Source organism: Haematobia irritans, chromosome 5 (genome assembly GCF_050003625.1).
Source record: "Haematobia irritans isolate KBUSLIRL chromosome 5, ASM5000362v1, whole genome shotgun sequence".
Lineage (NCBI taxonomy): Eukaryota > Metazoa > Arthropoda > Insecta > Diptera > Muscidae > Haematobia > Haematobia irritans.
In genome coordinates this window covers 131,517,307-131,541,348 of record NC_134401.1, presented here as the reverse complement: position 1 = coordinate 131,541,348, position 24,042 = coordinate 131,517,307, and the positions used below count along the sequence as shown (strand labels likewise).

Genomic DNA, 24,042 nt, shown 5'->3' with positions numbered 1-24,042 from the left:
TATTTCACCCAAAGAATAAATATGTTCCTTCGGAACGATATTTTAGTCAAATTTAGTTAGGAAGACTTTTCTTTGAGAGCAAATAAACCCGAATTTATTAGAGGCATTGTAATTAGACCGATCAAAATCGGTGGATAAAAACCGTTGGACCGGTTTAGCTTCTTACACCTATATTCGGTTTTCATGAAAATCCCATTTTCTGTGAACCGGTAGAACCGGTATTTTCAATGCTTCAACAACCGGGTTTCGGTTTTTATAAATTAAAAAAAATATTTACGTGATATTAAAGATTACGCAACCTAAATTTTAGGAAGCGAAATTTACAAAATATTAAGGACAAATTCCTTTAAAATAATGACATTTTAATTAATATAAAGTTTATATCAGATTCCTAATTTTAATTAATAATTTTATTTTTTTTTTAATTTTAATTTAATAATTTATTGGTCCTAGATTTAAAGCCAGATGGGTCGCTAAAAAATTTCTTTATTTTAAAGAAGCCGCATCTTTGGCTCGGAATCAATACCAAAATTCTTAAAGGAAGGTCAAAATCTTTGGATCCAAGTAAACTTTTTTTTTGAGTGTAGGTGCATTACAAAATGTGTCCAACTTTGAATAAATTATCGAATTATTTTTTCCGTTGATTTTTTTGTGACAATAAAATTAGATTTTCCTTTTGAAGTTACGTGCTTTTATGAAAACCGGTTGAACCGATTATGTCAAATATTTGTTTCAAAAAACACCGTACACCGGTTTTGGAAAAAAATTCCGGTTTTTTCTAAACCGAGAAAATCCTACTTTTTCCAATTTTTTTTATGGGCTTCCAAAGAAAATTTTTAGTTCGACATCATTAAACGATGATGTTTCACGAAAGAGCGAAAAATTTTTCTCCCAAGGGAGCGCCTTCAAGGCATTCAATTTTTCTATCACACTGGAAGTAAAACATGAAAAAATCCTTAGTTTTTATATGTTCATTTTATTTTTAATTATTTGTTTAAAACACAAATAGTTTTAGTAATTTTTATTTTTACTGTATCAAGCAGTTAGACGGTTTGGGGAAAAAATAAACAAGTATACACGGCCGTAACATAAGTTCGGCCAGGCTGAATCTTATGTACCCTCCACCATGGATTGCGTAGAAACTTCTATGAAAGACTGTCAACCACAATCGAATTACTTGGGTTGTGGTATCTTAAAACTTCTTAACATCGTTTTCTAAATTGTGAGTTAGTCCATACGTGGTATATATCAAAGTTATGTATAGGTAAAGGCCTGGTTATGCATCTAAAAATGTAGCGTAGCCGTAGCGTAACGGCAACGTATGATTTTTTGGCGATTAGCCTAATTGAAAAAAACGTAGCATATGATCAGATAGCTTATAAACAAACTATCAAAAAGAGGCGCAAAAGGTTGATTTTCTTAAAATTCAAAATGAACTGGAGTGATATAGAAGTGAATCTAAGTCTTTTAAACTTGTGGAGAATAAATTCCATGGCATCCATTAAATGCCACTGTGTTTTTCGAACGGCGCCACTGCCAGATGGAATATTCGATTGGCGCTTTTCCCTGGAATACCTGTCCCGAAGGCTTGTCCACCTCTTTATGCAAACGTCCTCTGCAAAACATACCATAGCTTAAAGACAAATGGTGCAAATGAAAAAAAAATTCTTACCAGGAAGTTGCATGTCTTCCGCAATTCTTTTCCAGGCTGTTGCTTTTTTTCGGGAAGTCGGTATTCTGCACAGAATTTATTATAAATACATTCATGCGATTGCACGCATAATATTAACTTCTCTTCATCCATTTTAAACGAACACAGCCCAGTTTTATGTTTTACTTAACTTTATTTTCACTAAATAACTTTTTCCCTCTTCTTTCAATTGATGACGCTAGTTTTTTTCGATCAGCTGATACGACAACGACACGCCAACTTTTGTTTTTTCTGAATCATACGACACGTCTACGTTGTGGAAAAGTTGGGTAATCGTTTGTATGGGCTGTCGTATAGCAAAAACAAACAGCTGACACGCCACGCTACGCTTACGTTCCGTTTTTGGATGCATAACCAGGCCTTAAGTCTACAAATAATTACGAATCGATATGGACTTTTTGCACGGTACGTAGAGAGCCAGAATTGAAATATGGGGGTCGCTTATATGGGGGCTGTATACAACTATGAACTTGATATGGACCAATTTTTGTGTGATTGGGGATCGATTTATCTGAGGGCTATATATAACTATAGACCGATATGGACCTAGTTAGGCATGGTTGTTATCGGCCATATACTAGCACAATGCACCAAATTTCAACTGACTCGGATGAAATTTGCTCCTCCAAGAGGCTCCAAAACCAAATCTCGGGATCGGTTTATATGTGGGCTATATATGATTGTGGACTGATATGGACCACTTTTGGCATGGTTGTTAAATATCATATACTACAACCACGTACCAAATTTCAACCAGACCGGATGAATTTTGCTTCTCCAAAAGGCACCGGAGGTCAAATCTGGGGATCGGTTTATATGGGAGCTATATATAATTATGGACTTATATGAACCAATTCCTGCATGGTTTTTGGATACCATATACTAACATCACGTACCAAATTTCAACCGAATCGGATGAATTTTGCCCTTCCAAGGGGCTCCGGGCTCCTATATATATATTATATGGGGGCTATATATAATTATGGACCGATGTGGACCAATTTTTGCATGGTTGTTAGAGACCATATACTAACACCATGTACCAAATTTCAGTCGGATCGGATAAAATTTGTTTCTCTTAGAGGCTCCGCAAGCCAAATCGAAGGATCGGTTTATATGGGGGCTATATATACCCAGCAAAAAAATTTGGAAGTACTTCCAACGGCACAACTTTAAAAGCACTTCCAGAATACGCACTCCCAATGCTGATCTTTATTTTAACTATCCAGGAAGTGCTTTCAATTCTATTTTTTATAACTTGGGTTTTCATACTTTTAATGGATAATTTTAACTTTTTTTGTTTCAAATACGTTAAAAACGGAGTAAGAATTCATAGAATGGTACAAATCATTTAAATTTTGTCTAAAAAAATGCGAAATCCAATCTGAAAAATTGTGAATTTTTGAAAATATTTAAGGTCAAACGTTAGAATCCATTAAAAATTATAAAAAATTATAAAAATTATTTATTTGACAAAATATCACAGATTTTTTTAATTTACATCCAAAACATTGAGTTCGGATCACACCTAAAGAAGTGATGCAAATTCAGTGCAACGGCTGTTGAAATGGATGACTTCCGTCCTATGACAAGCCCATGTTACATTCATCACTTCTGCGTCAATTTTTCACCACTTCCGGATCCAAAAAGAACATTTTCATCACTTTTTTGGTGATGCTTTTTTGCTGGGTAATTATGGACCGATGTGGACCAATGTTTGCATGGTTGTTAGAGACCATTTACTAGCACCATGTACCAAATTTCAGCAGGATCGGATAAAATTTGCTTCTCTTAGAGGCTGCGCAAGCCAAATTTGAGCGTCGGTGTATATGGGGCTATACGTAAAAGTCGTCCGATATGGCTCATTTTCAATACCATCCGACCTACATCAATAACAACTACTTGTTTCAAGTAGATAGCTTGTTTCGTTCGGAAGTTAGCGTGATTTCAACAGGCGGACGGACGGACGCACATGCTTAGATCGACTCAGAATTTCACCACGACCCAGAATATATATAATTTATGGGGTCTTAAAGCAATATTTCGATGTGTTACAAACGGAATGACAAAGTTAAATACCCCCCATCCTATGGTGGAGGGTATAAAAATGTGTTCAACTTTGAATAAATTATCGAATTATTTTTTGCGTTGATTTTTTTTTGTGACAATAAAATTAGATTTTCCTTTTCAAATTACGTGCTTTTATGAAAACCGGTTGAACCGATTATGCCGCATATTTGTTTCAAAAAACACCGTACACCGGTTTTGGAAAAAAATCGGGTTTTTCAAAACCGAGAAAAACCAACTTGTTCCAAATTTTTTTTATTGGCTTCCAAAGAAAATTTTTAGTAAACGAATATTTCTCCAAAGGGAGCACCTTCACGGCATTCACTTTTTCTGAAATAGTCCGTTGTTTTTAAACGTTCATTCTATTGTTAATTCTCTCAATTGTGCTAGTAATTATTATTTTTACTGTTTCAAGCGGTTAGCCGGTTTGGAGCAAAAAAAACCGAAAACTGGTTACAAAAAAAATCGGTTAAACCGAAAACCAACTGTTCAAAAATTGCTTATTTTGACACTATTGGCTACATTCGAAACGAATTATGATCATTCCTGGCGAAGTGCCGACTGGAGATTATCGACAGTTTGGTATTTTTTAGTGTCAAACTCCCCCAAAATGCCAAAGGGGCAAAAGTCCAACGGATAGAGATCCTGTGATTTTTGTGGCCTTAGGTTAGGTTTAGTGAGTGCAATGGTGCTGAGTCCTTTTTGAATGTCGATTCAATACTAGCTGTAGAATATTTTTTCGATTAAATTCGGGATTTATTTTGAGCGTGGAGAAGCCATCGGCCGTTACAGCGACTCCCATTATTACCATTGTCAGGGCTTGGGTACTAGCGGCCAATCGAAGATGTAAATTTGATTTTTCACAAACTGCTCAATTTGGAATGACTTCTCATTGGAGAAAACCGAATTCGGTAAATGGCACCTTTCGAAGACACTCTTTGACTCTTTCAGGTCTCTCACTTTTTTGTGCACCGCTGAACTCTCGTACTTATTGGAACTTCAATGGCTTCAATCCAATGGTTTAGTGTTGCATCCGTTCCCGAGATATGTTCAGTTCACAAGCAGGTTTTTTTTTACCAATACGGCGTGAATTTCGATCAAATCTGTCTCTCACATCTCAAATCATTTCTCGTGTTGTTATCGTATTTTCGTGCACTTTTTCGACGGGATGCAATACCACCAGTATCACAGTAACAAGCAATAGTTCACATTTAAGTGCTGGAGGGCTCTAACAATAGCCACTTTTGGTTTCTCAGCCAAATAAAGGGTGATTTGTTAAGAGCTTGATAACTTTTTTTTAAAAAAAAACGCATAAAATTTGCAAAATCTCATCGGTTCTTTATTTGAAACGTTAGATTGGTCCATGACATTTACTTTTTGAAGATAATTTCATTTAAATGTTGACCGCGGCTGCGTCTTAGGTGGTCCATTCGGAAAGTCCAATTTTGGGCAACTTTTTCGAGCATTTCGGCCGGAATAGCCCGAATTTCTTCGGAAATGTTGTCTTCCAAAGCTGGAATAGTTGCTGGCTTATTTCTGTAGACTTTAGACTTGACGTAGCCCCACAAAAAATAGTCTAAAGGCGTCAAATCGCATGATCTTGGTGGCCAACTTACCGGTCCATTTCTTGAGATGAATTGTTCTCCGAAGTTTTCCCTCAAAATGGCCATAGAATCGCGAGCTGTGTGGCATGTAGCGCCATCTTGTTGAAACCACATGTCAACCAAGTTCAGTTCTTCCATTTTTGGCAACAAAAAGTTTGTTAGCATCGAACGATAGCGATCGCCATTCACCGTAACGTTGCGTCCAACAGCATCTTTGAAAAAATACGGTCCAATGATTCCACCAGCGTACAAGCCACACCAAACAGTGCATTTTTCGGGATGCATGGGCAGTTCTTGAACGGCTTCTGGTTGCTCTTCACTCCAAATGCGGCAATTTTGCTTATTTACGTAGCCATTCAACCAGAAATGAGCCTCATCGCTGAACAAAATTTGTCGATAAAAAAGCGGATTTTCTGCCAACTTTTCTAGGGCCCATTCACTGAAAATTCGACGTTGTGGCAGATCGTTCGGCTATTCATGATGAAATGTCAAAGCATACTGAGCATCTTTCTCTTTGACACCATGTCTGAAATCCCACGTGATCTGTCAAATACTAATGCATGAAAATCCTAACCTCAAAAGAATCACCCTTTATAAAGCAATCACACTAACACGATTGAATTCTAACATGAATAACTTTATTTCTAAATTCAATAGAAATCGTTTTGTAAACTTGTAAATAATAAAAATGTCTGCTGCCAGACGAGCGGTTTATAAATGATGGCAACTTGAAGATGGTTGCAATACATATTAGCCACCCTGTATATTAGAAATTTGAATTACTTGTATGTGGTATCCGTCTCTCTTTTAGTGTGCGTTATACTATTATCTCACTTTATGACGATTATATCTGCATGTCATTGCCAGTAGCGAGCAAAGTGTTTGAACGACATTAAAATGGAACGAATATTCGACTCAATTATAATTAAAATTGACACTTTGTAAAAACTCAAATTACTAGGCGATCGAGACATATAGTGCGGGCAGAGCACACGAAAAGCTACAATGGTTGCTACAAAGCCGCATACTTGTTTATTGGCATTGTTTATTAATTTTGACAAAAAAATAAATATTTTTGCATTGATCCAGATAGAGAAATAACCCAAAACAACGACACTACTGCCATTCAATAGAATGAGTGTGAATTTTAACGAATTAGAGATTTCATGTTAAAAATAATGATATTCGATTCACCTCGGGCTGTATTATAAGCCAATGAGAGGGGGCGAATGGTGTGTGTGTGTGTGTGTGCAGGGTTGAGTTAATGATATGAAAGAGGAAGGCCAGATACTCAAATGGAATTCATTTCATTCCATGCAATAAATATGATTTTACAACTATATGCACTGAACAAAATTTGATAGGAGGTTTTTATTGAATAAAAAAACATAAAAATTCAAATGAGAAATTCTTCTCCAGCCACATGGGAGCCACCGTGGTGCAATGGTTAGCATGCCCGCCTTGCATACACAAGGTCGTGGGTTCGATTCCTGCTTCGACCGAACACCAAAAAGTTTTTCAGCGGTGGATTATCCCACCTCAGTAATGCTGGTGACATTTCTGAGGGTTTCAAAGCTTCTCTAAGTGGTTTCACTGCAATGTAGAACGACGTTCGGACTGGGCTATAAAAAGGAGGTCCCTTTTCATTGAGCTTAACATGAAATCGGGCAGCACTCAGTGATAAGAGAGAAGTTCACCAATGTGGTATCACAATGAACTGAATAGTCTAAGTGAGCCTGATACATGGGGCTGCCACCTAACCTAACCTTCTCCAGCCACATAAATGGTAAAATTAAACATATTGAAAAATATCAGAGTTGCTAGTATTTTTCTGGCTCTTTTCCACAAATAGAAGTGGTTTTGTCCCCCTAAAACCCCAATTTAAATTATAATTCCTCATAATACTCCACAAACAATTTTTTATAACTTTTGATGACAAAAAAAAAAAATAATAATAATAATAGTAAAGAAAAGGGCTCCGTAGAAAATAATAATAAATATAAAATTTATATCATACCAGCTTGCGAGGTCCAATATCATCGAGATATCGAAATACAACGCCAGGAAACCTGTGATGGTCTTCCAAATAGGATTTCGTTCATCGTATATTTATGAACGAAAATTTACTTGTAATCAGTAATAAAACTGGGTGGTAGATCAATATAAATGTGAAGCATCTCAATCATTTCTACACAGAAACAAATATCACCAGAATATTTCCAATTAAAAAGTTAATTGAAGTTGAATGTTTTTTCAATTAATAAATTAATTGATACAATTAACTTTTTAATCAAGATAGAAACATTCGATTAATTAAGTCAATGATTGAAAATGTTAATTAAATTCAGAAGACTAAGTCAGTTAAAAAAGTGATAAACATTGCTTAATCAAAATAAAAACTCAAAGCCAATTCAGAAAGTACTTGAAAATAGTTACCATTTTAAATAAAAAATTAATTGGGGTTTGCATTCAAAATCAATTAAATTTTTAATTGAATCAATTAAAAAATTAATTGAAAATTGCTAATGACATCAATTAATTTTTTAATCAAGGATTTTTTCTATGCCCAATTAAAACTGTGATTGATACTATCATTTTCGTGATTGAAGACATTTCAATTAAAAAATTAATTGGATCAATTAATTTCGTGATTGAATCAGAAAAATATTTTTTTGTGTGTATATTTGCGGGATATACTGTCCAAATGAGCAATATGTATTCCCGAATCCTCACGAAAAGAAAAGAGTCTTAGCAAAGCTGAGCAAAATTAAATATTAGCCCTTGAGCCCCCCTAATAATAAAATCCTCTGTCCGTTTCAAATGCTCAATTTGTATTCTTTTATATGCCATGGAATAAAGAGGAACAAAGTTTTCTTTTTTAAATATTGACGATTCGCTTTGTGACCTTTAGGTTAGCTTTTCTACAATGGCAATCCGTTATTTTAGGCTCACTTACACTATTCACTCTGTTGTGAAACCAAAGTGGAGAACTTTCATCTTATTACTGAGTGCAGTTTAATTCAATGTTTAGCTCAATGACAAGGGACGTATTTTTTATAGCCGTGTCCAAACATTAATAAAAAAATTACGCTCCAAAATCGTGAACGGACGGTAACAAAATGTAACGGAAACGATCACAACAAATCAAAAACGGTTTCGCCCACTAGCGTTCTCGATTTCATGAACGGCTTTCGTTTTTCTTTGCCCATGAAAAGTCTTCAAATATTCGTTAGACGTTTTTATTGCAAGTCCATCTGTGATGCAATGTGCTAACGCGTATGGGGCAGACAATACAGGTTCGGGTCACGATAGCTGATTTTTTTTTTATAAATTCGTAACCATTACGTTTTCAGGTCATGAATCCTGGTTGTTGTTTTTACAACGCATGTTGTCATTTTATCGTTGTCAAACTGACACCGTCTGTTCTCCGTTTGATACTAATGTGTTTTGATTTATTTTCATGAACGGATCGTTTTGAAACGTGCACGCTGTTCATGATTTTTTTCTATGCGTGAACTGTATTTCATATTTTGGCGAAAACTCTTAGAGAAGCCTTGAAGCACTCAAAAATATCCCAAACATTACCGAGAGGGGATAAACCACCTCTGAAAAAATTTTTGATGTTTGTCTGATACTGGGATTGAACCCAGTACCCTTTTTACGTCAGACTGATGTGCTAACCATTGCACCACGGCGGCCTTCTTAAATTCCGCTTCGAATAGGCCTGTTTTACTATTCTCCAGTTAGTTACTGTGGGTCACAGCCTATGAATCCCTGAAAAAGATCAATGGGGTAGCCTTCACCTTGCCCGAAGCATGCTATCCAGGTTCAGGCCACCGATTTGACTCTTACTTGGCGTTTGGTGTACTCCAGTGAATCCATGTATCGTCGACTATAACGGCGTTGAACAGCCTCTGACTCTGCTCTGCAAACATTTGAGGATTGCACAGGATTGTCTGAAGAGAGCCAACACGTTACCTAGGTTAGGTTAGGTTGCAGCCTGATGTATCAGGCTCATATAGACTATTCAGTCCATTGTGATAACACATTGGTGAACTTCTCTCTTATCACTGAGTGCTGCCCGATTAAGCATGTTAAGCTCCATACAAGGGACCTCCTTTTTATAGCCGAGTCCGAACGGCGTTCCACATTGCTGTGAAACCACTTAGAGATGCTTTGAAACCCTCAGAAATGTCACCAGCATTACTGAGGTGGGATAATCCACCGGTGAAAAACTTTGTTCGGTCGAAGCAGGAATCGAACCCACGACCTTGTGTATGCAAGGCGGGCATGCTAACCATTGCACCACGGTGGCTCCACGTTACCTAGCGTCGAACCTTTCTTATACCCGCTTATTTTCAGAATACGACCCAAGCGATCTTTTGAATTGACTGCTATCTCAACTATATTGGTGGTCTGCCAATGCAAGATGGAGTTTTTTTTCACTTTGTCCGTGGTGGTAGCCCTTTTTAGGGTAACTTAACATGACTAATCAAAAACCATCGTTTATGGTAGCCATCGAACCGTCTTAGTTGATCTTTGATTCATTGAGAAATTTGTCTAGCAGAACTAAGCAATGCGTGAGATCTCGATTTGCTCTTCTTCAACTTTGAAATGCTCCATCGAGTGAGCTCTGGATTTGCTCTTCTTCAACTTTCTTTTATTGTTGTTTTCCCTAAAGCGATTAAACACAAAATAAGAGTCTAAACAGTTGGGTTTTAAACCCATATTCTTGACGAACCACCCTAATAAAGGGTGGTTTAGTAGGTTTAGTAAAAAAAAGGGCTGATGTTGATTTTGAATAAAACACAAACTATTTAGGAAATTATTGTAATTTTATTTTATTATGATATATTGGTATTACTCAATTATGTATGGAACAAAATATCGGCCAAATGGGCGCCGCGACCTCGGTGGCACACCTTCATCCGTTGGTCCAAATTTTCGATGACGCTGAGGCATAATGGAGGTTCTATGCCGTTAATGTACCGAATTATCTCATCCTTTAGCTCTTGAATTGTTGCTGGCTTATCGAGGTACACCTTTCCTTACAAATAACCCCAAAGAAAAAAGTCCAACGGTGTCAAATCACATGATCTTGGCGGCCAATTGACATCGCCATTACGTGAGATAACACGGCCATTGAATTTGTTGCGCAAAAGAGCCATTGCTTCGTTAGCTGTGTGGCAAGTGGCACCGTCCTGCTGAAACCACATATCGTCCACATCCATATCTTCCAATTCGGGCCATAAAAAGTTCGTTATCATCTCACGATAGCGAACACCATTCACAGTAACTGCCTGACCGGCCTCATTTTGGAAAAAATACGGCCCGATGATGCCGCCAGCCCATAAACCGCACCAAACAGTCACTCTTTGTGGGTTCATTGGTTTTTCGACAATCACTCTTGGATTCTCATTCGCCCAAATGCGGCAATTCTGTTGATTGACGAATCCACTGAGGTGAAAATGTGCCTCATCACTGAAGATGATTTTCTTCGAAAATTGACCATCCACTGTTGCCATTTCTTGGAACCATTTAACACGTTGTTGGATTGTGTATCTCTCCATGGTTCAAATTGAGTAAGTCTGAAATAGAGAAATGTCAAATAAAATTCGGAAAAAAACTTGGCGTTTAGGTGTGGTTCACATTCCACATCGGCCCTTACAATTTAACCACCCTTTATATTTAGTAGTTTTATGCCAATCCCAATTTAATCCTAAATCCTGAGGAATGCTATAGATTTTGACAATTATACAGAAATGACGCCATTGAATCTAGAATAGATGGCTACAACTTTTTAATCTGCAAATTCGTCCGTTAATTACATGTTTCCATGTAAATTAAATTATTTTATTTACATCAATGCGATAGGCCCTTTTAGCTAAAGGAGTAACATCCAAAAAAGTATACAAAAACAAAAATTTTCACCACAGTGAAACTAGGAACAATGTTTAGCTCATATTGGGTATATAATATCACGATAGGAGCAATTTCCACTTCTACTCTATCCAAATATTTCCAAAGTGCTCCTGCAAAAAAAAAATTTGAAACTCATTTTGGTCAAATATTTACCTTGTGTAACCATAACATAATCGAGCCTGGAATAACAGGCTGCCACTACATCTAACCTAACCAAACCTAGATATTTTTTTTTTATTATGTTACTACCAACCCTAATAATAATCTGCATTCCTCAGTTCTCTTTCACACTGATAAGATATAAATATGTGTCCACGAAATTTTTTTTCTGTGTACATAAAATTTGAAGAATTGCACAATTGTGTAGTATGCGACGACAAAGGAGGAGTATTTGGAGTAGACAAACCAAAGAAAATTGAAACTAAATGACATGACTCCAAATAAAAATGAAATGTAAAATAATCGCCAAACAATTTCAATAATTTTGTAGAAAATGACAGTTGTAAATTTGCCATGGCTGGGGATAGGCTGCACGAAAATAAAGTTGAATGACTCCCAAGAGGCAAATGCAGAAAGAAAGAAATAAAGAAAAGAAGCAAAGTTTTTTTTTTTTTTGGTAACAACGACGAAACGGTCAAGACCATTTTGCAAGACAATGACATTTGCCAAGGGAAAAGTTTGGAAAACTTTGATCTATTTTTTTCTTGTAAGATTTGTAATATAAAGGAATTTTCTCTTCCTATAACCATAACTATGTATGTAGATTTCCTTCTTCTAATGTATTTCTATCCTTTTTGTTGTTTTATTCTTAATTTGATTGTAGGGTCTTGAATTGAGAACCTCTGAATTGGAACCGATTTTAGCTTCTTTGTCTAAACCTCATGCCGATGCCATCAAACAAAGAGTACGCACTCTAAATCAAACGGTCCGAGGTCGCACCAAGAATCGCCAGAAACGTAAACCCGATATCAGAGATGTTTTTCGAGACTTTGATGTAAGTTGAAGTATTTCGTAGTACTAACAATAATTTGCATTTTTGATGATTTTTGATAGAATTTTTATTTATTAACTTGTTTTATGTTTTATTATTTAGGAATCAAGTACTGGTACTAGATCACGAAGTGCTACACCAGATTCTCTGGACTCCATACCAGGTGATGAAGTTTGGGGCAATACATCCATGTAAGTATTTAAATTAAAGCAACTTTTTCATATTCATATTTCATACATATTTGCTTAAGAGGTTAGTCTTTGACTTAGAAAAACAATAGATTTTATACTAATAGAAAAACAACAAGGGAAATTTTAACATTTTCTAAGCAAGAGTAAATTTCTAAGATTTTTCCGCTAAACAAATATTTTTGGTTTTGTGAAAATCAGATAGATAAAATCATTTTGAAATCCATGCTAAGCATTGCACCACGGTGGCTCTCAAGGGGCCTGAATTAAGAATTATGCGTATTCACTAGAGGGGCTAAAATTTTCCCATATATCGAACCGAATTTTTTGGGAAAAATGATACCAGTGTCTGATAAAATAAAGTATGTACTTAGGAATAACCTTATCCAGGAAACTGAATTGGAAGAGTCACATCAAAGAGAGGTCTGAGAAAGTGCAACATGTTGGACACTGTGCAGTAATGCGGTGAGCTCTAAATGGGGCATGAATCCAAAGGTGACGCTCTGGATATTTGAGAGCGTAATTAGGCCAATCTTGACATAGGCGCACCGTCGATAGTCCGGTGCGCATCGATGAAGAGGAAGTTCAACATTGAAATTTTAAAACGGCTCCAACGGACGTGTTGTCTTGGCATAAGACCACGGAAATGAAGACCACATCGATCAGAGAGACGTTACTTGTTCAGATCAAAAGCGTAGCCGCAATGGTTGCGGATAATAGGAGATACAGTGGGTGTGATGGCGGATGCTGCGACAATCCATGACCGTATACCTGAGGTGGTCATAGCTTCCGAGTGTGATATTCTGATGGTCTTGGGACAATGGGATACAGAACAGATACCAGAGGGAAATGGATCGATGATGGGTGAGAGCAGAGGACCCAGACACCGAGATCCTGAATCGAAAGGTGACGCTCTGGATATATAAGAGCGTAATATTAGGCTAATCCTGACATATGTGTCGATAGTCCGGTACGCATCGATAGAGAGGAATTGCAACATAAATATTTTACAACGAGTCTAACGGACGTGTTGTCTTGGCATAAGACCAGGTAAACCAGAGTATTAGAGACGATACTGAACTTAAGTCGTATAGATGTTCAGATCAAAAGCGAAGACGCCAAGAAAGCGATAAGATTGAAGATGTTGGGAGAATGGACGGAAACACAAAACATGACGAACCTTCGAAGGACAACGAGGTAGACGGTTGGAGTAATGGCGGATGCTGCAATAATCCATGATCGTATAGGTTAGGTTAGGTGGCAGCCCGATGTATCCGGCTCACTTAGACTATTCAGTCCATTGTGATACCACATTGGTGATCTTCTCTCTTATCACTGAGTGCTGCCCGATTCCATGTTAAGCTCAATGACAAGGGACCTCCTTTTTATAGCCGAGTCCGAACGGCGTTCCACATTGCAGTGAAACCACATAGAGAAGCTTTGAAACCCTTAGAAATGTCACCAGCATTACAGAGGTGGGATAATCCACCGCTGAAAAACTTTTTGGTGTTCGGTCGAAGCAGGAATCGAACCCACGACCTTGTGTATGCAAGGTGGGCATGCTAACCATTGTACTACGGATCGTATATCTGAGGTGGCCATAGCTGCCGAGTGTGGCATTCTGATGTCAGTAAGATTACCTTGGGAGAATGTGACTCAGAACAGCTACCAGAGGGAAATGGATCGAAGATGGGTGAGAGGAGAGGACGCAACCACCGAGATCCTATTGCTATTACTAGATCACAGCAAAATGCTGCAGGCAGAAGTGCGTGCCATAACGGAATGGCTTAAATGGCTCGGAAATAACACCAGGTCTGCAATAATCCATGATCGTAGACCTGAGGTGGCCTTAGCGGCCGAGTGTGACATTCTGAAGCCATTAAGATGGTCTTGGGAGGAAGTGATCCAGAAAAGATACCAGAGGGAAATGAATCAAAGATGGATGAGAGTGCAGGACTCGGGCACAAAGATCCTATTCTGATTACTAGATCATAGTACCACCCTGCAGGCAGAAGTGCGTGTCATAACAGTATGTTTTAAACGGCTCGGAAATAATACCAGACCACAAAACGTTAAGATTTTCAAAGATTGCCGGAGAGCACTGAAGGTAATAGCAGAGATTACGATTCGATCGCGATCCTTATTGGAATGCATGGAAAAGCTTGATCAACGAGTACACAGAATACGTCAGAATCAGCATCATATGGGTGCCGGGACATGCCGGAATATAAGGACACCTAAAGACAAATTAACTGACGATAAGACCTAGGACACATAGGGAAGTAAACTTATATAACGCAAAGCCAATAGAGGTGACTGTGTTATTAGATGTCTAGGCTCTAGAGACATATAAAGTGATGTGGACTAATGCAAAGGTTGGAAGGGTTTCGAATATACACTATGGGGTGACCCAGATAAGAGAAAGACAGGAAAACTATTCAAGGAAGAGTTGGACGACAGTCAGGAAGATCGTGGAAATATTGGCCGGCCACCTAGAAATGAGAGCACATCTACTCCAAAATAGGAGCTGCAGAGGATGGAGCATGTAGGGCGTGTTATGATGATGATGATGAGACCTTGGAGCACTACCATTGGCACGGTCCTGCCTTTACTAGGCAAAGAGTTAATCATATCGGTGAAGAGTTAATAACTTCGGGACCCGGCCCAACTTTGAAACATGGGCCGTTACTGACTATAAGAGCAAAGACACATAGGGAAGTGAACTTACAGAACGCAGAGCCAATAGAAGCAATACCGTCCAAGTTAACTGAATTAACACAGTAAGCGATGTGGAAGGGCGACGAAAATACTATGTTGACTAGAAAACTATTCAAGGGAGAGTTGGGCGATAGTTATGAAGGCCGTGAGAATATTGCCCGGGCACCTAAAATTGAGAGTACATCTGCGCCGAATAGGAGCAGCAGAGAATTATGCATGTAGAGCGTGTTATGAGGATGATGAGACTTTGGAACACTACCATTGTCACTGTCCTGCCTTTACTAGGCAAATAGTTAACCATGTCGGTGAAGAGGTGATTCGGGACATGGAACATGTTTATATAACGGGTTAATCTCCTGAATATTAAATTGGAATTTAAATGTTATTTTAGTGAGGATCTAAATTGAAAAGTTTCTGGAACAGCTATATATTTTCCGACTTCAATTTATATAAAATTCTCAATTATTTGACCTCAATTTCACTCCTTAAAATGGACTATAAAAAGAGGGCCTTTAAAGAGGACTACTGTAAAAAAATTTTGAAATCTTTGCATACTTTCAGGCGTTATATCTGCCTGCACTCACTGCAAAAAAATACCAATAGTATAGTCGCTTGAAAAAAGTATAGTCGCTGGAAATCTTTGCATACTTTCAGGCGTTATATCTGCCTGCACTCACTGCAAAAATACCAATAGTATAGTCGCTTGAAAAAAGGACCTTCTAGATTCTCTAAGCCTATTATATGTACATATCTTTTAAAGAAATTTTAGCAAGCCTTGCCTTTTTAGTCAATCACAAATTATTATTATTATTTTTTTTTAATTTACTAATAATGCTTTTGACATTGTCTCGTTTGTTTTTTAGACCCAGTTTTGTCAGCATATTTGATCATAACAATACGACAGAAAATGGAAATGGGCATTCGCCTTTGTTTTCGGGTAAAAGTCTAAAACAAAAATTACGCCGTACTCCAAGTGCTCCCCTTAAAGGTTCTACCGATATCTTCCGTGGCAATCATGTACGCTGTGATATACCCATGTATTCGGCCGAAGGTATTGAACTATTGGGATTTTCTCGAATTGGAACCATACATATACCAAGGAATAGAAATCGTTCGGGATCAGATCCATCATGTTCAGTGGGGTAAGTAGAAATTGTCAGTTCCACCAAACATGAACACTTCTCACTTTGATTCTCTTTTTTTCGTCTAGACGAGCTCGTGGTGAAATGATGACCCAAGATTCTCAAAGTGATAATAATACATCTTCCGGTGATTCTAGTGATGAATGTCTTTCGAATCACAATAGACTATCGAATTCCTCATCACCGGAATCATCGCCACAAAAGATTTTAAATAAAATCCATTTGGATACACCACCACAAAGTGTACAGAATTCACCCTCGTCCCGGGATGGTATAAGTTTTGAGAGTATGTGCCGTGAGACCTCTAGTCAAGATGGAGTGGTAAGTTGATGATTGATAAAAGAACTATAAGAAGGAAATCATCAAAATTCCCTTCATTTTTTTTCAGGATACTGTCGATAGCAGTGATTTATCATTGGAATTTTACTCCGACATTGATACCATAAATGAGACGGAATTGAAGCGTTTACAACCTTTATTCTGGTTGGAATTAGCTTCGATATTCGATCGCAATCATGTCCAATTGGATAAACGGAAACCTGTTAAACGCCGCCGCAAGGAGGAGGGCAAACTATTTGGCGTCTCTTTAAATGCTCTAATCAGACGTGATCAACAGATTACGGGAACAGATTCAACATTGGTGCCTTTATTTCTAGAGGGATTATTGGATGAATTGACAAAACGCGGTGCCCGTGAAGAAGGTATTCTACGTGTCGCTGGACATAAACAAAAGGTTAGTGATTTACAAATTTTCTATTTTAGCCATATGCGTTAACTGTTCCATTTCCCATTCCAGACTGAATTACTATATCAAGAACTTGAATCGAGTTTCTATCAAAAACCAAAAAAATTCCAACAACTTTTGAGCTCGGCTAGTGTACACGATTTGAGTGCTCTACTCAAACGTTGGCTTCGAGAATTACCCCAGCCTTTATTAACCAACGAACTCATCCAGTTGTTCTATCAGTGTCATGCTCTCCCGCCCACAGATCAAGCCAAAGCTTTGGCCATCATTTGCCAAATGTTGCCGCATGAGAATCGCAATACGTTGCGTTCTCTATTGCGTTTCCTCAACTATGTGATCGATCAAAAGGATTTGAATAAAATGAATTTGCACAATGTGGCCACTATAATTGCCCCATCATTCTTTCCACCACGCTTTGTACATCCCATCGATAAGAATAGCATAGAGGATCAAGTGAAGATGGCAGCTCAATGTTGTCGACTCACAAATGTGCTGATAACACGAAACGAAACACTATTTCAAGTGCCAAATAATCTGATAGAAGAGTCCAAAGCATCGAATAAAAGACAGGTAGGTTCCAAACATTTTTTGTGGTGAGATGAATCAATTGTCATATCATGATTTCAAATCAATGACATGAATTCCTTTTTGATAATTCTCTTGGCTATACCTGAAACAGACTAAGCTATTGGTTAGATTCAATAAATTTAAAAAAAATTATGTTGAAGCTTTTGATCATATTTTTGTAAAAATTTTATTTTTATAATTTGGCAGAATTGTATTTCTATAGAGAATTTTGTCAAAATTTTATTTCTATAGAAAATTTTGTGAAAGCTACACTTGCAGTTTAGTCAATGCATGGTTTTAAGCTGAAATCAAAAACAACAACAATGATTAAAGAATAAAACCAACAATAACAAAACAAAACAAATGAAAAAAAGAGGAAGCACGCTCAAAAATAAATCTGGCAATTTTTTTTTTTCTGTAGAAAATGTTGTCAAAATTTTATTTCTATAGAAGATTTTGTCAAAATTTTATTTCCATAGAAAATTTTGTCAACATTTTATTTCTATACAAAATTTAGTCAAAATTATATTTCTATAGAAAATTTTGTCAAATTATATTTCTATCGAAAAATTTTTTAGAATTTTATTTCTATAGAAATAAAATTTTGACAAAAAAAAAATTTTCAAAATTTTTTCTATAGAAAAATTTGTCAAAATTTTATTTTTATGGAAAATTTTGTCAAAATTTTATTTCTATAGAAAATTTTGTCAAAATTTTATTTCTATCGAAAAATTTTTTTAGAATTTCATTTCTATCTAAAATTTTGTCAAAATTTTATTTCTATAGAAAATTTTGTCAAAATTTTATTTATATAGAAAATTTTGTCAAAATTTTATTTCTATAGAAATTTTTTTCAGAATTTTATTTCTATAGAAAATTTTGTCAAAATTTTATTTCTATAGAAAATTTTGTCAAATTTTTATTTGTATAGAAAATTTTGTCAAAATTTTGTTTCATATAGAAAATTTTATTTCATATAGAAAATTTTCTCAAAATGTTATTTCTATCGAAAATTGTCTCCAAATTTTATTTCTATAGAAAATTTTGTCAAAATTGTATTTCTATAGAAAATTTTCTCAAAATTCTATTTCTATAGAAAATGTCAAAACTTTATTTCTATAGAAAATTTTGTCAAAATTTTATTTCTATAGAAAATTTTGTCAAAACTTTATTTCTATAGAAAATTTTGTCAAAATTTTATTTCTACATAATTTTTTGTCAAAGTTTTATTTCTATAAAATTCAACGATAATCAACCAAAAATAAAAAAAAATATTTTATTTCTGTAGAAAGCTTTGTCAAAATTTTATTTTTCTAGAATTTTTTGCCAACATTTTATTTCTATAGAAAACTTTCCCAAAATTTTATTTCTATAGAAAATTTAGTCAAAATTTTATTTCTCTAGAAAATTTAGTCAAAATTTTATTTCTATAGAAAATTTCCTCAAAATTTTATTTCTATAGAAAATTTTTGTCAAAATTTTATTTCTATAGATAATTTTGTCAACATTTTATTTCTGTGGAAAATTTTATTTCTATAGAAAATTTTGTCAAAATTTTATTTCTATAGAAAATATAGAAAATTTTATAAAAATTTTATTTCTATAGAAAATTTTGTCAAAAATTTTTTCCTGTAATCAAATTATAAGCGGAATTTCTATACTAAAAATCTAATTTCTATTTTTTTCTTTCTTTATTTTTTCAGGGCAAACGTGGTCTACATCGACGTGTCAAGGCCACCACATCGCTACTGCATGTTAGCAGTTCACCCATTACCAACAATAATACAAGCAGCAGCAATAACAACATTAGCAACAATAATAATAACAATAACAACAACAGTAATAACAACAATACCAGTACCATATGCATTGGAGAAAATGGAAGTATGGTAACACGTCAACAGTCGATTAATCCAAGTCATGTACATCGCCTAATCATTTAAAGCTCCTCCACTTTAACATTAGATTGTCATTGTCATTGCCTATGTCAAATGGTTGTTGTCTTAAATGCAAACAGGACCAAAGAGTCAATTCTTCTTCCATAATAAAGAAAACATTATTGTTAAAGTGTTTTTTTTTTAGCAAATATTTTCGAAATTTAAATGTAATAAATTTTTAAAATTATCAAGATTTGTAAGAAAATCTTAAGGTGTCTATATTTTGCAAAAAAAAAAAAACAAAAAACATCGATGAAAGTCTATAGTTTTGTATTTGTCTTTTTCGGAACACTGTGTGCACGCCCCTTTATATTATCAGTCTATAGATGTGTTTGCAAAACTCACTCAAATATCATTTTAAAACTGTAACTAGCCTAAAATTTAGTTGTAGCTTATAAATATGATCATATAATATATGTGGAGTTTACATTTTAGGATATGTATAATGTATTATATATAGTATATATTATTATTTCTTAAAGCTATATAATTTTAACATAAAAATAGTTTTTTGCTTTAAAAGTTTTAAGATTTTTTGTTTTTTGAGAACAAAATGGAAAAGTTGTATTTAAAATTTGTCATTCGCATGTTTTTTTAAGGCAAGCTAATATTAAAAAATTTTCATTTTTTTTAATTTGTTTAAAAAAATTGAGATATTAGTAAATATTGCAAAAAGAAAAAAATCTTTTTTAAAATTTGTTTAAAAAGAGTTGAGAAATTAGGAAATGTTACAAAAAGTAAAAAAAGTTAGAACCATGATTCATTTTGATACTCATTTCCCCTAATTGGCTTTAAGTGATCATATTAAATTGTTGTTGCCGTATTGTTTTTATGTTAGTTTTTAGTTTTGACCATTTTTCCATTTTATATCAATATCATCTTCATGATTTCGCCTCTTCCCCTTAATTCAAATACATACGATCAAAATTGTATTAAAAAAAAACTATTTTTAAAAGATTTATGCTTTATTCTACTTTTAGTAACAAAAAAAACTTTATAGCTAAATATTTGTGAAATATGAAAAATATCTTAAATATTATCATTTTTTCATCGCATTGCAATTTGAACGTTTACCGTTTGAAAATATTAAAATTAATTTTATTTTATTTTTCCATTATTCTTTTTTCCCATTTTATTTTTATAAGTTTCTAAATCATTAAAAAAAAAGAAATTGTGTATTATATATAATTATTTTTCATTAAATGCTAATAGAGTCCATGCTCTACATTTTCACTAGTTACGGGTCGTTCAGACTCCAATAGGATTTATCGTACAATTTTAGAGAATTACACAAACACAAATTGGAACATTATATTTCTTTCATCTTTAATACTACGGCCATAAGGGATACGATTTTAATATTTACTAAATTTAAGCTTTAAAAATAGGTACACGTTTCCAACTCAGTGTCCACCAGAGTTACCGTCGAGAAATTCCGAAAAGTGGTATTCGCAATAAATGGTGGCATTTTTGTAAATAAAGTGGCACAACAGTATCACTCCTTGAAAATTTTCAAATCGAAATTTGCCACTAAAGTGGCACAACAGTGGTAACACTGGTGTCCAGAGAATGAAACCATCCATTTTAGTCGCCCTCAGATGTTTTAAGGCAGCCAATTGTTGACTCTGTACGAATCATTAATAACCGCTAATTTTATATAAATTAATTAAGAAATAAATTATCAGCCATATTTTTATTTTCGAGTCTATTCCGAATCCGACAAAATAATAAAATCCATTCTAATTATTTTCGGTACAAATTTCCTGTTCTTAAATTAGAGTAGTTTTGATTCTCATTTTCGAGTCAGCTAAGGCAACTCTAAATTGTCTCAAATGTGTTTTTTTCGGACTTTTAGAGAAAATCACATCTTGACACTCCGAATGCCCTCTAAATGAGCTAAATCCAAATTAAGAACATGGGCGTATAAAAGAGATCAGAGAATGAAGCCGAAGCATTTTTGTCGGCGGCGGCTGACACTAAATTTTTGCCTCCGGCGGCAGACGGCTAAGCCGATATAAATTTGTCCATTCGGCGGCGGACAATTATCTATTATAAAATCAATTTCAAGTTTTTCGATTGGTAATGAGATTAGTTGTACAACCAAACTCACAATCACGTTTACATTTCGTTAAAATTTTCTGAGGTAAATTTTTTATAGCAGTTTGAAATTGATTGATTATGGGGAGAAGGTTCAATATTTTGGCAAAAATCCGACAATTATTAAAACATTTTTTTTATTTAAATTGATATTTTTGAATAATTGGCGGTTAAATTTTAGTCGAGATGAGTCGACAAATTCAGCGGCGGCGTCGACTGGCAAAAAACGGTCGGCGGCGACTGAAATCAGCGGCGTGACTAGGCGGCTTCATTCTCTGAAAGAAATTGGTAATGGAATTTATTTAACAATCATATGAAACATCGATAAATATAAGCGCGCATAATTTTTACTATAATTTTATTTGGATAATTTTTTGAGGATTTTATACAAAACACATTGCAAAGCTCTATTGATGCCAACAATGATTTCGTTTCCATGGCTTTTATGGCTAATTTCGCAAAATTCATCCAAACAAAAGTTCAGTATGAACGGCTTATTAGCCATCGACCAATTTTCTACAGCCATCACAGCCGCCGATTACATCGACTGAGATTGACTAAAAGTTTCCGCCAACGGCCGAAGAAATTTACCTACCACCAATATTAAAGTTTTCTCTATTCCTGTCCCTGCTCGGGCGCCAACTAATCGATAGGCCAATCTAAACTAAAGTAGCTGACCCGTGGTACATCAAAGAATGATTATAGACGAATACTAGAAAGAAAATCGTAGAGACAGTTGCTGAACATAGAATATTCCTCATATTATAGTCTCTAAATTATTAATAATTGTGTAATTCGATTTTAAAATTGTACGATAAATCTTTTATTCCCATTCATACATTTATTTAGTCTTTTTTTTGTGTATTTTAGTTATTTAGTATTTTTGCTTGTAATAGCATTTATATTTAGTGATTAATGCGAAAATGTTTTATGTTTTTCTTTGAAAATAGAAAAAACAAAACAATATAATTTTTAAGTAAATATAAAATGTGTGTACATCTAGTAATTGTGTCTTTGTGTACATCAGGAATATTAAACCAATAAAAACGCATATGATATTTTTATGATAATTTATTTTGTTGTTTTTGTTTTTATTTGTTAATCCCAATGTCAGGAATATTTTCAATTAAATAATTTTTCTTAGCAAATTGCTCGTTCTACTGCTACTCATTTTCAATATGTCGATTTTCAATCATATATAGATTCCTCATCAGTATGATGATTTAAGACTATCTAGACAGATAGACGCAGATGTCTGTATATAAAGGGTGATTTTTTTGCTGTTATATTTTTGATAAACACTGGTTTTAAGTGCTGATGCACGTTTTGTGTCACTGTCAAACATTTTTAGTTTGGTCCATGAATCGTCTTATAAAAGAACAACGAACGCCTTCAAATTATTGAATTTATCAAAATATGTACGTGCTCTGTTAAGAAAGTTCAAAATTTGTTCAAATTAAAAATAAAAATTTTCTGTCACGAAGCCCATTTGTCGATATTGGAAGGGAAATCAGCCAGAAGCAGCTTGAATTGTATGGACCACACAGAAAAAAAAATCACGTACAATTTTCCAATTAAAATTTTAATTGAGTTTAAAAAAATATTCAATTGAAAATTTTATTGACTCAACAAATTTTTTAATTGAAACAAAAATTAATAGTATCAATTAATTTTTTAATTGACCTTCAATTAATTTTTTAATTGATACTATCATTTCAGTGATTGAAGACATTTCAATTAAAAAATTAATTGGATCAATTAATTTCGTGATTGGATCAGAAATTTTTTTTTTGTGCATATGGAGGCGAAGTCGCGGTCAACATTTGCTTGAAATTATCTTCAAACATTAAATTGTATGGATTGATTTCATTTCAAAATATGGATTCAAATAAAGATAATAACATTTTTTCAGAATTTTATGTGTTTTCTTGTTGAAAAATTGTCCTAGTAACCACGCACCCTTAAAATATTTACCGTAGATCGAAATCGATCGTTTCATGTTTTTAAACATATTCCTCGAGGTTTTATTAAAACATAAATAATTCGCAGTTTTTATCCGATATGTATGGAATAAATATATATATTTTCGATATAGCCGCCGATTTTATTCTGCAAGTTCACAAGTCACGCAGTCTTCAAAAATATATCGTAGATCGACATCCATTCACTTCCATTTATATAGCCCCTATTATTAAACGGATACCCTGAGGTTATATTAAAAACAAATAATTTGCCGTTTTCATAATTCTTTTTTTATCATTCATTCATTGCTTGAGTGTCGTCGAAATTATTAACAAATTTCACAAATCAAATTTCAAGATTTTCCATTAAATCAACCTGCCTGATACCAGGC

General features: G+C 34.7%; 1 protein-coding gene across 2 annotated transcripts in view; it reads left to right on the top strand.

Annotated features, from left to right (window-relative positions):
* Window positions 1-22,759, top strand: part of conu (Rho GTPase-activating protein conundrum) — a 372,761-nt gene extending 350,002 nt beyond the window's left edge. Inside the window, exons 1-8 of one of the 2 annotated variants that reach the window (XM_075313923.1) lie at window positions 11,874-12,010; window positions 12,128-12,298; window positions 12,398-12,486; window positions 16,065-16,343; window positions 16,412-16,664; window positions 16,732-17,076; window positions 17,140-17,658; window positions 19,359-22,759. In XM_075313923.1, coding sequence (XP_075170038.1) covers window positions 11,960-12,010; window positions 12,128-12,298; window positions 12,398-12,486; window positions 16,065-16,343; window positions 16,412-16,664; window positions 16,732-17,076; window positions 17,140-17,658; window positions 19,359-19,598 — 1,947 coding nt within the window. In that variant the 5' untranslated portion in view covers window positions 11,874-11,959 and the 3' untranslated portion in view covers window positions 19,599-22,759. Of the gene's footprint in view, window positions 1-11,873; window positions 12,011-12,127; window positions 12,299-12,397; window positions 12,487-16,064; window positions 16,344-16,411; window positions 16,665-16,731; window positions 17,077-17,139; window positions 17,659-19,358 lie in introns of those variants that run through there. The other variant, XM_075313922.1, reaches the window with a different exon arrangement.
* Window positions 22,760-24,042: the final 1,283 nt, after the last annotated feature.